This window comes from Mytilus edulis, chromosome 1, assembly GCF_963676685.1.
Source record: "Mytilus edulis chromosome 1, xbMytEdul2.2, whole genome shotgun sequence".
Taxonomy (NCBI): domain Eukaryota; kingdom Metazoa; phylum Mollusca; class Bivalvia; order Mytilida; family Mytilidae; genus Mytilus; species Mytilus edulis.
Window position 1 is genome coordinate 41,139,668 of NC_092344.1, and position 16,655 is coordinate 41,156,322.

Genomic DNA, 16,655 nt, shown 5'->3' on the forward strand with positions numbered 1-16,655 from the left:
TCTTTACTGAATATTCTTGTTGCTATAATTATTTCTATCTATAATGAACTTGGCCCAGTAATTACAGTGGAAAATATTTCCTAAAAATTTACAAAAATTAACAAAAATTTATGAAAATTGTTAACAATTGACTATAAAGAGCAATAACTCCTTAAGGGGTCAATAGACAATTTTGGTCTTATTGACTTATTTGTAGATCTTTTTTTGCTGAACATTATTGCTGTTTACAGTTTATCTCTATCTATAATAATATTCAAGATAATGACCAAAATCTGCAAATTTCCTTAAAATTACTAATTCGGTGGCAGCAACCCAACAACAGGTTGTCCAACCTGTCTGAAAATTTCAAGGCAGATAGATCTTGACCTGATAAACAATTAAACCGCTGTCAGATTTACTCTAAATGCTTTGGTTTTTGAGTTATAAGCCAAAAACTGGATTTTACCCCTATGTTTTATTTTTTGGCCATGGCGGCCATCTTGGTTGATTGGCAGGGTCACCGGACACATTTTTTTTAACTATATACCCCAATGATGATTGTGGCCAAGTTTAATTTAATTTGGCCCAGTAGTTTTAGAGGAGAAGATTTTTGTAAAAGATTACTAAGATTTACGAAAAAATAGTTAAAATTTGACTATAAAGGTCAATAAGTTCAAAGGGGTCAACTGACCATTTCGTTCATGTTGATGTATTTGTAAATCTTACTTTGCTGAACATTATTGCTGTTTACAGTTTATCTCTATCTATAATAATATTCAAGATAATAACCAAAAACAGCAAAATTTCCTTAAAAATACCAATTAAGGGGCAGCAACCCAACAACAGGTTGTCTGATTCATCTGAAAATTTCAAGACAGAAAAATCTTGACCTGATAAACACTTTTGTCCCTGTCAGATTTGCTCTAAATGCTTTGGTTTTTGAGTTATAAGCCAAAAACTGATTTTTACTCCTATGTTCTATTTTTAGCCATGGTGGCCATCTTGGTTGGTTGGCCGGGTCACGCCACACATTTTTTAAACTAGATACCCCAAAGATGATTGTAGCCAAGTTTGGATTAATTTGGCCCAGTAGTTTCAGAGGAGAAGATTTTTGTAAAAGATTTCTAAGATTTACGAAAAATGGTTAAAAATTGACTATAAAGGTCAATAACTCCTAAAAAGGGGTCAACTGACCATTTTGGTCATGTTGACTTATTTGTATATCTAACTTTGCTGAACATTATTGCTGTTTACAGTTTATCTCTATCTATAATAATATTCAAGATAACCAAAAACAGCAAAAATTCCCTAAAATTACCAATTCAGGGGCAGCAACCCAACAACGGGTTGTCGGATTCATCTGAAAATTTGAGGGCAGAAAGATCTTGACCTGATAAACAATTTAACCCCATGTCAGATTTGCTCTAAATGCTTTGGTTGTTGAGTTATAAGCCAAAAACTGCATTTTACCCCTATGTTCTATTTTTAGCCATGGCGGCCATCTTGGTTGGTTGGCGGGGTCACGCCACACATTTTTTAAACTAGATACCCCAATGATGATGGTGGCCAAGTTTGGTTTAAGTTGGCCCAGTAGTTTCAGAGGAGAAGATTTTTCTAAAAGTTAACGACGACGACGACGGACGACGGACGCCAAGTGATGGGAAAAGCTCACTTGGCCCTTCGGGCCAGGTGAGCTAAAAACTTGGCAATTGTTTCAATTACTGTAAACCAACTTATTTTCGCGGATACTTTATTTCGCGTTTAGCACTTTCTAGCCAAATTCGCGGCAATTTAATTTCGCGATTTTCAAATGTACTTGGTGTAATTAGGCAAGGAAAGATCTAAATTTTCGCGACGATTTATATTCGCGTTATTTTTCTCCTCGCGAAATTCGCTAAAATAAATCGCTCGAGAAAATAAGTTGGTTTACAGTAAACATTTGTTATGTGCCTGTCCCAAGTCAGGAGCCTGTTCTTCAGTGGTTGTTTTTGATTCATTGTCCTTCATATTTGTTTTTCTTTAAATGTTTTTTAGTAATACCACCTCAATTGTTTTAATATATTTTAGAGCCAATAGCAGACTACACAGAATGGGTTTTCTCATTGTTGAATGCCATATGGTTGCCTATTATTCATTACATCCACCTCATTTAAATTTTTGCTGGATAGTTGTCACATTTGGGATGATTCTAGTCATGCTACTGCTGTCAACCCATCAAGAAACAGCATGTCTAAGTTTGCCATTTTCAAATTCATAAAGGCGAGGTAAAAAAGTTTAACTAGTATTTGTTTTTACCTTTTATCATGTGCTCCTCTATTTCACCAATATGTAGACTTGTTCCCTCATTTTTGTCTAATTTTCTATTATATCTAATCATTAATAGTTTCTGAAGCCTTTGAATACTAGGAATAAATCTAAGTGTTCTTAGAATAGATTCCTGAAAATAGAGGAGATGATTATTTAGTGTCAAGAGACACTGCAATATACAATTTCACAAAATAATGCCCTTATCACACCAGAGTTCATTATCAGTATAGCTAAAAAAAATGTTAACTAAAAATATGTTTTTAAAATTGCATAGCCCTATATAGCTCTTTAAATACTTATATATAATAAAAAATATTTGTTTCCTTAAGAGTACTGGTACTAGTGTATTGGTGCTTATTTTCTTCTCTTTAAAATGTCCCTCATTTTACAAACACAAACAATAATTTTAATTTTCATTTTATTAGAAATGAAACAAATTTTTGTTCCTGTAAATACTGCACAAACCTCTTCAAGGAAGATACGCAACACTGGACATTGTTGCTGACTTGAGTTGAGCATCTGTGTTAAATGATCAACAGAAATACGGGCTCTGTAACGCCAAACTGCTGGAATGTCCTGGAGCTGTGTTATGTCAATCATTTCTGATGGAATGTCAGTTTCATATAATAACTGGAGCAAAGGATCAGACCCTAAAATAGTTGATTCACAGTTATTAGTTTGTAATTTTAAACAAAATGAACTTATCTGGGTTGTTTTATACAAGTGCTTATTGTAATTCTATTGAAGAAGAACACATTATATATATTATTAATCCAAGGTTGACTTTTGTACTATTAAATAATTGCCAAACTTTCTTTTTACATCTTTGTTATATTTTTGGTCATGTTTGCCATTTTAGTTGGCAGGTGGAATCAACAAACCCATTCTTTAAATGAGAAACTCCAATTAAGACTGCAACTTAGTTTAGTTCCATTTGAACTAGCAGTGTCAGAGGAGAATATTGAAAAGAAATTTAACTGATGACTACTACTGACGATGGACACCAAGTGAAAAGAAAAGCTTTTGACCCTTTGGGTTAAGTGAGCTAAAAATATATTGTTGCCTAACCTTTCCAAATAACAAACTTATAGAACTTTAAAAGTGGATTCAATCTATTTTTTTCTAAACAATCAAATAATTTTAACCCTACTGTTGTCAAAATATTTGTTACTTTGAACAGCAATATCTCTTTTAACATTGTTTGAACATTGCTATATCTGTTCCTGTTGCAGCAGACATTCTATACCCTATATTTTAAAAGGAACAAATACTGAAAGTATTTCTTAAAGAGGGAATAATAAATAACAATATTTTTTCAATTCAAGTCTTATACAATGTATCACAATCAAACTTCTACTCTATTGTCAATTTTAAAAGTAGTGTGACCGATGCAAGAGACTTTATTTACAGAAGACTGTGATTATTCACACAACTCATTCATAGCCTCACTAACTGACAATACATACCAAGTCTTTTGTCAAGTAAGATGTCATTATTACACTTCTTTAATTCTTTATCCAATCTCTGCAAAAGCAACATGGTACTTTTCACAAATCTTATTTTATTGCAGGTTAAGCATGCTCAAGTTTGATTTTGAAAATATTACACTTTCTTACAGTTGACTATGCAGCATGAGTTTTTTTTTATTGTTGAAGACCATACAGTGCTCTATAGTGCTTATATCCATTTTATTTGAACTCTGGCGGAAAGTTGTCTCATTGAAAGTCATACCACATCTCTATACTTTTATATGAGTGTAAATATAACTATTAATGTAAAAATTCAATATAGTTTTCTTGAATTTCTAATAAATTTGCTTCTGCTTGAAGTAAATTATGGCGACACCGTAAAAAAAACACCTCAAAAAGCATTACATAGGAAAAGTTATATGTCAATGAAAAATGAAATGCATACTAAAATAACAAACTTTTGAGAGGGATACTGCTTTACATTTAGTAAAATGATTGTAAGTCACTTAATCTATACAGCTTTATAATCACCTTGAGAACAGGGGTAAAGTATCTTTTAGCAAATTCTTGCTCCCATTTTAATCTGGCATCATTTTGGGTAAGCTGACACCATTCCAATGGTATTGCTTCTCCTGAAATATCATTTGTGAACAATTTATTTTCTTTGACTATATCTTGTGGAAAAAAACCACTACAATAATCCTAACCTTTGACCTCTAATTTAATATAATTATAGGAAATCTAATTGATAAAAAAAAAATTACTTCAACATTTTACCATTCAAATAAACTCATTCAAATGGTAGTCTGAGTTTAATCATTTCAATGCTTGTGGGAGTATAATAAAAGCTATTTTATCAAGGTGAAATACTGTTACAACATGTAGTAAATCTATGAGAAAGAAAAATATCTATACCATTCTTTTTTAAATCAGTTCTTAAACAAAAACAAGAGTGCACACACTGGAATGTCTCGCCTTCTTTACTAATCATTGATATTATGTTGATAGTCCTAATAATAAAGCTTTATTACAACTGTCACATAAACTTAACATAAACCAAGAAAACTAAACATTGACCTTTGAACCATGAAAATGAGGTCAAGGTCAGATGAACCATGCCAGGTAGGCATGTACAGCTAACAATTCTTCCATACAACAAATAAAATTGACTTGTTGCTTATAGTTTAAGAAAAACAGACCAAAACACAAAAGCTTAAAGGGAAAATTCACGATTTTTTACTTATGGTTTAAATATGTTCATTATGACATAATATATATATTCACAAAGTTTTATCGCTATAAGTGCTGAGTGAGTAATAAAGGAGAAATTCAATAATTAATGAAAAAATATCAACTACTTCCTGTAGGTCGTGACGTTTTCTCCTGATTTTTGCATGCCGGGATTTAAAATACAATCATTAAAAGTTTTGGTTTTTAATCATATTTTAGCGTAATCGTAAGTGCGGCGATGACTTATGCTTTATCTAATAACCATCCGATAATAAGAAGATAAAACGCACAGACGTTCAATTGTACTCATTCGTGAGATAAATTATCTATGTTAAACGTATATATTCGAATTATTTTTGTAGACAACACAAAAAGTTATAAATTTATTTTTAATAAATGCATTTTCGGACTGATAAGGTGAACAAATTAAAGTACAATAATCTGTAAAGACAATATGTTGGTGTACTCTTATTGACCTTTTACTATCTCTGCTATGACTAGGTTTATACGATGTGTGTATTCACGGTTCTGTGGCAATACTCGTAGATGGCTTGTTGAAAGGTAAATTGTTATTTGCACTTCGGTATTTAACCACGCCTCTAGGGCACACCTTGCCAGGTGTGACTGTCTATTCGGATCAGTGGTAGCATTTAATACACACATTAAAAATACATATTCAAGTTGGTGACAAATAAAAATTGATCGCCGTAGAGTTATTTAATTATATTTGGTGCTATTATTTGTTTGAATTCAAATAAGTTAATTTACTAAGAAATACACAATTTTCGGTTAAAGACGGGAAACTTAATTCATATGTCAAAATGAAATGATATACAAGTCTTGTCCTTGATTTATGTCTCATAAAAAAGGGGGATTTAGAAATTAGAAATAGCTTTACTAAATCATTTTTATTGGTCTTTATTAGGCGAAAAAATATACGAGAACACTTACATTTAGACTTTTGAAAGCCATGTATTAATTAATATCTGAAACTATCTGAAGATAACTCTACCGAAGCGGAAAATAATATGTACGAATAAAGAAAAAAATACTTTTGTACTTAAGAGGTTTAAAAAGTTGACAGGAAATATAAGGATCTTCATGGAATGGAATCGAAAAATTACGAATAGATATTCTTTTCAAGTGTGAAAAACGTCAACCAAATTTATTCATAATCGGGAACGTCCTTATTAAAATCTGAGACATCTATAATAGTCGTCGTCTCCCAACGTATATATATACTTAAATAACTATTTGACCAACGATGTTTAAAATTAAAAGACAACGAATTTAATGTTATCTTTCCCTATTTTTGAATGTTATTATAAGTCTGTTCAACTTGCAAGAATACCCCTAAAGCGGACAAATATCCGACAAGCAGTTTATTCTTTAAATTGCTGTCATTGAATATCAAGAAAGAAAATAAATCCCGAAATTGATACTCAATAGTTTTCCTAGAAAATATTCACATCCCTTGGGGATTATTAGTGTACGTCCAGTTGCATATATTTTACATGAATGTCGGAACAATTGTGATGATGACGAATTTCGTCCTTTATTCGAGAACAATCTAATTGGATATATAAATCTGTGAGTTTACTATGTTCTTAACTTCGATGAACCAAAGCAAGTTATAAATTGACCTGTATTTAAATCAAATTGTTTCTTTTTTTCTTCTTCTTCTTTTGGTATACAATAGTCTACCGAATTCGTTGATTACATACTGTTGGCATACGTGGACTAGTCTATTTACAAAACTTTTACCACAATTTACACAAAATGTATGTTTCTTTCTTATGTTCAATGTATACATGTATACATATTTTAAATTGCGCTACTGACTATAGTTCCGTAACTTTCTACCCAGGCGTATGTATACACGAATCGTCGACAAGTGCGCACATTTTTTTAAATCAATAATTCTGGTATGTTCCAATCTGTCCTAAACTATTGACAACGAGTATTTTCCCAAATTAACCCTTGGAAAAATATGTAAATAGATTTGTATTTCTTCAAATTTTTTGTTTTGTATTATTTTTTTTTTATAAATAATATTCTTTACACCAGAAATGTTATTTATAAACAAGCGTATGAGTTCAGTAATGACTAGTATATTATATCACTTTCGGACACGCAAAACAAAAATGTATATTATACATGCACCTGATAGTTCAAAATGGAAAGTTATAAGTTACGGTCGTGTACACTGATCAATACCTACAGAAGTGAAACGATGCATGAACTTGCAAGCCCGCCGGACAGGAAATCGATTGAATACCTGGACGTGTCACCTTACACCCCTTCCAATACCTTTGGGAGTAATACCTTTAGCCATGCTGGTGATCAGATGAGGGAAGATCCGAATTTATTTAAATAAAGTTTATTACTTTAAAGAATTATGAACGAATTAGATTTTCGACAACAATTTCCACGGAACACTCATTTATGATTTGATCTTTGACTTTTTAACTAATTACAATATTATCAGTTTAAAAATAACAGACTATATGGTTATTTAAAAAAATAAGACCATTTTCCGTATCAAGTTAGTCAGTCAGATAAAACAACCGTACGATTGACAAGATATCGACACGCAATTACGACTACATCGTTTACTGTAGTTTTGTTCCTTTGTGGTTTATAGACATATCGGGATTTTTCATCGGAGAAGGTGACAAAATGGCGGAGCACAGAGAACTGATACTCAAAATTTAAAATCGATGGTGATCTCTTATTTAGCGGAATAAAACTTTAATATCTATAAATTTGAGCATTTTTATACAGAATGGACATAATATCAATTTTTGATTTTTTTGCGAAGTTTCCCTTTAACACTGAGCAATGAACCGTAAAAAATGAGGTCAAGGTCAAATAAAACCTGCCCGACTGACAGGTAGGTCATAAAATATTTCCATACACCAAATATAGTTGACCTATTGCATATAGTATTAGAAAAAAAGGCCAAAACTCAAAAACTTAACTTTGACCACTGAACCATGAAAATGAGGTCAAGGTCATATGACACCTGCCAGGTAGACCTGTACACCTTACAACCATTCCATACACAAAATATAGAAGACCTATTGCATACAGTATAAGAAAAACAGACCAAAACACAAAAACTTAACTATAATCACTGAACCATGAAAATGAGGTCAAGGTCAGATGACACCTGCCAGTTGGACATGTACACCTTACAGTTCTTCCATACACCAAATATACTAGACCTATTGCTTATATGGACTTGACCACCAAAACTTAACCTTGTTCACTGATCCATGAAATGAGGTCGAGGTCAAGTGAAAACTGTCTGATGGGCAAGAGGACCTTGCAAGGTACGCACATACCAAATATAGTTATCCTATTACTTATAATAAGAGAGAATTTAACATTACAAAAAATCTTAACTTTTTTTTTCGAGTAGTCACTGAACCATGAAAATGAGGTCAAGGACATTGGACATGTGACTGACAGAAACTTTGTAACATGAGGCATCCATATACAAAGTATGAAGCATCCAGGTCTCCCACCTTCTAAAATATAAAGCTTTTAAGAAGTGAGATAACACCGCCGCCGGATCGCTATCCCTATGTTGAGCTTTCAGCGACAAAAGTCGCAGGCTCGACAAAAATCAACATCTGAAAATGTAAAATTTTTTGTTTACCTATGACACTCATTGTATGTTTTTCCATAATTCTTGCAATTATATGATGAATGAGCAAAAAAATATCGTCATGGCTTTTTCCAAGTATTTTATGCAGACACTCCAGATCAAAACCAATGTGTTCAATAAGAAACTCTAAAACTTCAGGTAAAGAAATTCCAGGATTGACTCTAATTGACTGTAATACTGCCTGAAATTAATATTGTTTACTATTTTTAATAATAAAAAAAAAAATTCTATTATATAATAAAACAATATATTTAACACTGTGCTTCAATGGTAATTTAGTATTTGGTTCCTTTTGGTGCTTTTAAGATGTATCTTGAGTCTTATAATATATAGAGAAGTATGATGGTGGTTCAGATTCAATTTCTAATACAATTCATAGTAAAACATTAAAAAAGATGCTAAATATGAGGAAATTTGAAAAGAGTAGCACTTAAAATTTTTAAAATGTGATTTTCTGAATCTTACCTCGGGTTTGAAATTACATCCAACAAACATAGACATGTGGGTGAACAATCTGAGAAGTACTACTGATGACTTATCTAATTTTCTATCTGGTACAACAGCCTGGTTCTGACTTCTGTCCCTAGCTCGACCAAGAATATGGCCAGTTGCTGTAGTATTGCTAAAAAATTCCAACTTATGGTGAATTTTTTGTTCACTAGAACATGAAACAACAAACCATTTTTAAAAATAATGACAACAAAATGTCACACACAATATTGTGAAATTATATCCATAATATTTCAAGAATTCATAAATGAATTCTTTTCTTCACTTATTGCTGTGTCTTGCGGATTATTTCTGATGTTTAGTTTCTCTCTACCTTCTAAATTTTTTGCCAAAATGTGAAAAACTAGAGAACCTAGACAATGTGTCTCTCACCTATATAGGTATATGTGCATCTTCAACAATAGGCACTCTCCAATTTTTAGACTAGTCTAAGAATAGAATTCATAACAAAAATCTCTTTTATTGTTGATTGTATACTGCTGACCATTTTTCTGTTGAGTTTCTGACTCATTCTTGTTTAGTGTTTAAGCAAAACACCAAAAAAGGTTTAACAAAATTTTCATTAAAGGGTTATCACTACCATAAAGAGTTAACAAATGATTTCGGAGGCATCTGAATTGCATTAAATATTTACCTTTCATACTTAACATTTCCTCCAAAAGGTGCATGATCCCTTCCTCCAATTCTTTCCCCACACACATGACATTTACCTTTATAGTATGGTCTTCCACACTAAAAAATAATTCTATGATTCATATTAAACATATCAACTTCTTTTATGAATATAAACGATATTTACACCACAACTGCACACTCCACTGTGACTAACTAAACTAAATGGTCCATTAGTCTGTACCAATTTAGAAAGTTTAACTTATACATTAGTCAAGCATGAAGTTGGCCACAAATTTCAGATAAAAATGCCTGTACTTTATTATTGGCAATTTACTTCCATACATTTGTAGCTAGAAATAATTTTGGATATTGTAGTATATATTCCGAGAACTTTGATCATATTTTAAATATTTCTAGAATTTTAATCATCTAATAACCATGATATTAAACTATTCCTGGAACATTTATAAAATAGCCAATACATGTATTCCAATATGCCTGGAACTTTTTTAATATTATAACAAATATTCTGAGAACTTTTATAATATAACAAATATTCCTGGAGCATTTTTAAATATAAAAATTTTCCTGGAATTTTTATAATATAATAAATATTCCTGGAACTTTTATTATATAAAACATTGTCCATAACAATATTCCAAAAAACTTTTAGCATATGACAAAAGTTCCATTTGGAACTTTCCTTATTTAATATTTTATCCTTTGTGAAGGAAGTTTTCTTATAGCATTGGATAAAATATTATATGAGGAAAGTTCCCAATAGAACTTTTGTCATATGCTAAAAGTTCTTTGGAACAAATATATGTTCACACATCTACTTTGAATATCATTAAAGTTTGAAAACACGATCAAATGGTAAAAACTTCCTGCAAATACAATTTCTTAGAGAGATTTATACAATCATATTTAAGTTAGTATAAGCTAGTGACTTGAAAAAAGACTAACCAAAGACAATTAATTACGGCAACCCAAATGTTAAATTGAGATGTATAAGCACACATGTTCTCTAAATGACAATTAGTAAAAGCTATTGTCCATAGTAATTCATGGTCCCTTCTAAACCTCACATTATATATAAGACGACATTTTGATATGTTAGCATAACTAGGTCAAAACAACAAACATCATAAAATAGCATAGTGGTATATATATTTTTTATCTTAGGACTAATAAAAAAAAAAGCTATACTACTTCCATTATATAATTGCTAAAACTACATGACAGCATATAAAAAATGTAACAATATAATCAATAAATGTTTCTATGTTTTGGCTTTCTCAGGGGCTACTCACTTTATAAATAATCTACCTACTCTAAACATTTGAAACCTTATTCTAACTAGAGGCTCTAAAGAGCCTGTGTCGCTCACCTTGGTCTATGTGAATATTAAACAATGGACACAGATGGATTCATGACAAAATTGTGTTTTGGTGATGGTGATGTGTTTGTAGATCTTACTTTACTAAACATTGCTGATTACAATTATCTCTATCTATAACAGTACTTTCTGTGGAAAATGTTATTGAAAATCTTCAAATTTTAAGAAAATTGTTAAAAATTGACTATGAAGGGTAATAACTCCTTAGGGGGTCAATTGACTATTTTGGTCATACTGACTTATTTTTAGTTCTTACTTTGCTGTACATTATTGCTGTTTACAGTTTATCTCTATCTATAATAATATTCAAGATAATAACAAAAAACCAGCAAAATTTCCTCAAAATTACCAATTCAGGGGCAGCAACCTAACAACCGATTATCCTATTCATCTGAAAATTCCAGGGCAGATAGATCAAGACCTGATCAACAATTTTATTTCCTGTCAGATTTGCTCTTAATGCTTTGGTTTTTGAGTTATAAGCCAAAAACTGCATTTTACCCCCATGTTCAATTTTTAGCCATGGCGGCCATCTTGGTTTGTTGGCCGAGTTACCAGAAACATTTTTTTAACTAAATACCCCAATGATGATTATGGCTAAGTTTGGTTAAATTTGGCCCAGTAGTTTCAGAGGAGAAGATTTTTCTAAAAGATTACTAAGATTTACGAAAAATGGTTAAAAATTGACTATAAAGGGCAATAACTCCTAAAGTGGTCAACTGACCATTTTGGTCATGTTGACTTATTTGTAGATCTTACTTTGCTGAACATTATTGCTGTTTAAAGTTTATCTCTATCTATAATAATATTCAAGATAATAACTAAAAACAGCAAAATTTCCTTAAAATTACCATTTCAGGGGCAGCAACCCAACAACGAAATGTCCATTTCATCTGAAAATTTCAGGGCAGATAGATCTTCACCTGATGAACAATATTACCACATGTCAGATTTGCTCTAAATGCTTTGGTTTTTGAGTTATAAGCCAAAAACTGCATTTTACCCCTATGTTCTATTTTTAGCCATGGAGGCCATTTTTGTTAGTTGGGCGGGGCACCGGACACATTTTTTAAACTAGATACCCCAATGATGATTATGGCCAAGTTTGGTTAAATTTGGCCCAGTAGTTTCAGAGGAGAAGATTTTTCTAAAAGATTACTAAGATTTACGAAAATGGTTAAAAATTGACTATAAAGGGCAATAACTCCTAAAGTGATCAACTGACCATTTTGGTCATGTTGACTTATTTGTAGATCTTACTTTGCTGAACATTATTGCTGTTTACAGTTTATCTCTATCTATAATAATATTCAAGATAATAACCAACTAGAGGCTCTAAAGAGCCTGTGTCGCTCACCTTGGTCTATGTGAATATTAAACAAAGGACGCAGATGGATTCATGACAAAATTTTGTTTTGGTGATGGTGATGTGTTTGTACATCTTACTTTACTGAACATTCTTGCTGCTTACAATTATCTCTATCTATAATGAACTTAGCCCAGTAGTTTCAGAGGAGAAGATTATTGTAAAAGATTACTAAGATTTACGAAAAATGGTCATTTGACTTATTTGTAAATCTTACTTTGCTGAACATTATTGCTGTTTACAGTTTATCTCTATCTATAATAATATTCAAGATAATAACCAAAAACAGCAAAATTTCCTTAAAATTACCAATTCAGGGGCAGCAACCCAACAACGGGTTGTCGGATTCATCTGAAAATTTCAGGGCAGATAGATCTTGACCTGATCAACAATTTTACCCCGTGTCATATTTGCTCTAAATGCTTTGGTTTTTGAGTTATAAGCAAAAAACTGCATTTTACCCCTATGTTCTATTTTTAGCCATGGCGGCCATCTTGGTTGGTTGGCGGGGTCACGCCACACATTTTTTAAACTAGATACCCCAATGATGATTGTGGCCAAGTTTGGTTTAATTTGGCCCAGTAGTTTCAGAGGAGAAGATTTTTGTAAAAGTTAACGACGACGGACGACGGACGCCAAGTGATGAGAAAAGCTCACTTGGCCCTTCGGGCCAGGTGAGCTAAAAACGGCAAAATTTCCTTAAAATTACCAATTCAGGACAGTAACCTTACAACGGGGTTGTCCGATCCATGTGAAAACATCAGGGCAGATAGATCGAGACCTGATCAACAATTAAACCCTGTCAGATTTTCTCTTAATGCTTTGGTTTTTGAGTTATAAGCCAAAAACTGCATTTTACCCCTATGTTCTATTATTAGCCGTGGCAGCCATTTTGGTTGATTGGCCAGGTCACGCCACACATTTTTTAAACAATATACCCCAATGATGATTGTGGCCAAGTTTAGTTCAATTTGGCCCAGTAGTTTCAGAGAAAAGGATTTTTGTAAAAGATAACTAAGATTTACAAAAAAATGGTTAAAAATTGACTATAAAGGGCAATAACTCCTTCAGGGGTCAACTGACCATTTTGGTCATGTTGACTTATTTGTAAATCTTACTTTGCTGAACATTATTGCTGTTTACAGTTTATCTCTATCTATAATAATATTCAAGATAATAACAAAAAACAGCAAAATTTCCTTAAAATTACCATTTCAGGGGCAGCAACCCAACAACAGGTTGTCCGATTCATCTGAAAATTTCAGGACAGATAGATCTTGGCCTGATAAACACTCAGACCGCAGTCAGATTTGCTCTAAATGCTTTGGTTTTTGAGTTATAAGCCAAAAACTGCATTTTACCCCTATGTTCTATTTTTAGCCATGGCGGCCATCTTGGTTTGGTTGGCCGGGTCACGCCACACATTTTTTTAAACTAGAAATAAACTAAAAATAAACTATTAAATATAGGATGCTGTGGATACCTGCAACATTGTGTTGGCTGCAGTGGATACCAGCAGCACAATATGCAAAACAATCCTATGCTTACTTATAAAATAAATTATTAATTGGAACTGATAATTAAGAATATTTACTATACTGCTGTATAATTGACTTGGGGGGTAATTAACATGACCAATAGTAAGTAGCCCCAATATTTAATTCATTATATATGTGTATACATTTTTAAAGAGGTAAAGGTGTGGGAAACAAAATTAAATTCTGCTATGATGAACTGGCAGCTTAAAACAAGCTTATTAATACTTTACTTATATCTCCTATCTGATTGGCTAACAAATATTCTAAAAATATCCCAGTTCTCTCAATAATTTCTAAAAATATCTCTGTTCTCTCCATTTGTTTTCTATAAATATCACACCTAACGTAGACAGGAATTATTTATCGTATAAACTATAATTTAAATCTTAAATTACCAATAAACATCACTTAATTAACCCTTGTTTTCCTCTTTTTTACATAGTGAATTGCAAAGAAGTAACATATTAATATTGTAACTGTAAATTCAGAAATCATTGTGAGGTTTTTGTTAATGTGAATAAAGCGAGTGAATGAATATCACAATAATATGAACTCACATTCTTATATAAATGTCTGCAGATTTTCCTGAAATCGCAATAATTAAACTCCCATTTTGGTCCATTATACAAAATTTGCAATAATAAATGCAAGCAATAATTTCTGAATAACAATATTGGATTGCAATTTCTCAAACAAACTCTACTATAAATAATTCCAGTAGTATAAGATGCATCAGTTTATTAAATCTTTTAAATTTATTTAACTTTCATTATTATACAAACAACAATTGCTTCTGAATCACTAGTAATATATAAAATAACAACACAAATATTGAACTTACATCTCCAATTATGTATGGATGACCATTTGGGCATTCTGTAAAAAAAAATCTATAGCATTTACATATCATTTTATTTTTCAATTCTTTGCTAATTTAAACTTGGAAAAAAATGGTCATTTTCTAAAATAAATGGGTGGTTATTTTTCTTGGTTTTCAATGTATGAAAATTTTATGATGTTAATATTCATGTTAAGGTCTGGCGTTGACTCCTTAAAAAGAACAACCATGCCCTAAACCTGTTTCACAGAAAGAACTCTTTTTCAAATCTTAGTACTTAAGAGCCAGTCTGCCATAAAACCATGCAAAATCTCAAATTTCGTCCAAATTGGTAGTTATAACTGGGCAACATTATATATATTTTCAAAATCTTTGGGTATTTAGGAGTTAAGATAAAAAAAAAATTTTTGTAAATTCACACTATTTTTTATTCACTGTGTATCATCGCCACCGGAAATTGGGTACTAACGAAGCGGAGAGAAATAGAAAAAAAAAGTAAACAAGTTAAGAATTCATTCAATTTAGAGCATTTCCACTCATTGGATGAGGGTGCCGCTTAAGAAATGATTTTCTGATATATAATTCTTTAAATTATTAGGCAGATAAGTACAAAACTAATACAAGATTGTGTGTAATACTCCAAAACTTGCCACTTAGTACCGGAAAATTTCGAGGTCGATCGACCTCTGTCGCCCCATTCTCAAGATATTGAACTGTTTTTCATTATTTTTCCAGACACGTTTTTAGATTATTATAGTGTGGCATCATATTTACTGAAATTTGTTGTCAAAAACATGTTTTTTAAAGAATATGAACAAAAACATTGTTTGTTTGTTGTACGGCGAATTGCAGAACGTTGTACGGCGAATTGCAAAATAACAACTTTTGTCTGTACGGCGTCTTGCAATATATTATAATTTTAAGAGTAAATTAATCACTGTTTAAATAATATCAAGTGACGATATTTTGTTGATATCAAAGCTTTACAGGCTTACAAATATACAAAATGTCTTACTTATCAAATATTATTAAATATATGCCGTTAATTCAGTTCAGAAGGTCTCGTTGCGTACCGCTTTTCGATTTTGTACAAAAAGGTTTTTTTCAACCATATTATCCTAAATACATTTATATATCGTTATACTACTAACGACTGTTTTCTTATTTGTTGTTAGGTTGAATTGTATAAGTTCAATAAAATAAACCGTCCATTCCTCTTTTGTTGGTGCTAGCTTCTTTTTTTTTTTTTTAGATAAAAACAGTGGAGATGAGGTATGATAGCAAATAAGATAACTATTCATCACACGCAAGTACCACAGGCACTTGTCTCAGAATTTTTTTTTCCTATATAGATATATAGGAATTTTTTTTTCTGAGACAAGTGCCTGTGGCAAGTACCATATTTTTTTTATTGACACATGGACAGACAATTGAACGGATGGAAAAGCAGACGGAGTGATCGACTCCAAGAAAAAGGACTATGTCATGAATAATCGAAAATGCTTCAAACAGCAAAAGGGAGGCTTCTTCTGGTTATGTATATTGTTGAGTAAATGTTTTATGTCAATCAGTCGTAGTAAACTTGGGTTATCGTCATGACGTAGGAAAGTGTAACAAACAGTTAGAATGAGTGAATACTATAGGGCGTGAACATTATTTTTTTTTATGGCGGTAGCTCTTTTAAATTATGGTTACATCTCAGTCAGGGTATTCATACGACTCATTGCTTAC

At 31.7% G+C, this 16,655-nt stretch overlaps 1 protein-coding gene across 1 annotated transcript in view; it reads right to left on the reverse strand.

Moving 5' to 3' along the window:
* Positions 1–16,655, reverse strand: part of LOC139515801 (E3 ubiquitin-protein ligase rnf213-alpha-like) — a 175,322-nt gene that overhangs the window by 18,383 nt on the left and 140,284 nt on the right. The window contains exons 73-80 of the mRNA XM_071305540.1: positions 14,928–14,962; positions 9,803–9,900; positions 9,124–9,280; positions 8,650–8,839; positions 4,287–4,387; positions 3,753–3,810; positions 2,752–2,936; positions 2,275–2,416 (exon numbers count right to left, since the gene is read on the reverse strand). Of these exons, the coding sequence (XP_071161641.1) occupies positions 2,275–2,416; positions 2,752–2,936; positions 3,753–3,810; positions 4,287–4,387; positions 8,650–8,839; positions 9,124–9,280; positions 9,803–9,900; positions 14,928–14,962 (966 nt within the window). The remainder of the gene's footprint in view (positions 1–2,274; positions 2,417–2,751; positions 2,937–3,752; positions 3,811–4,286; positions 4,388–8,649; positions 8,840–9,123; positions 9,281–9,802; positions 9,901–14,927; positions 14,963–16,655) is intronic.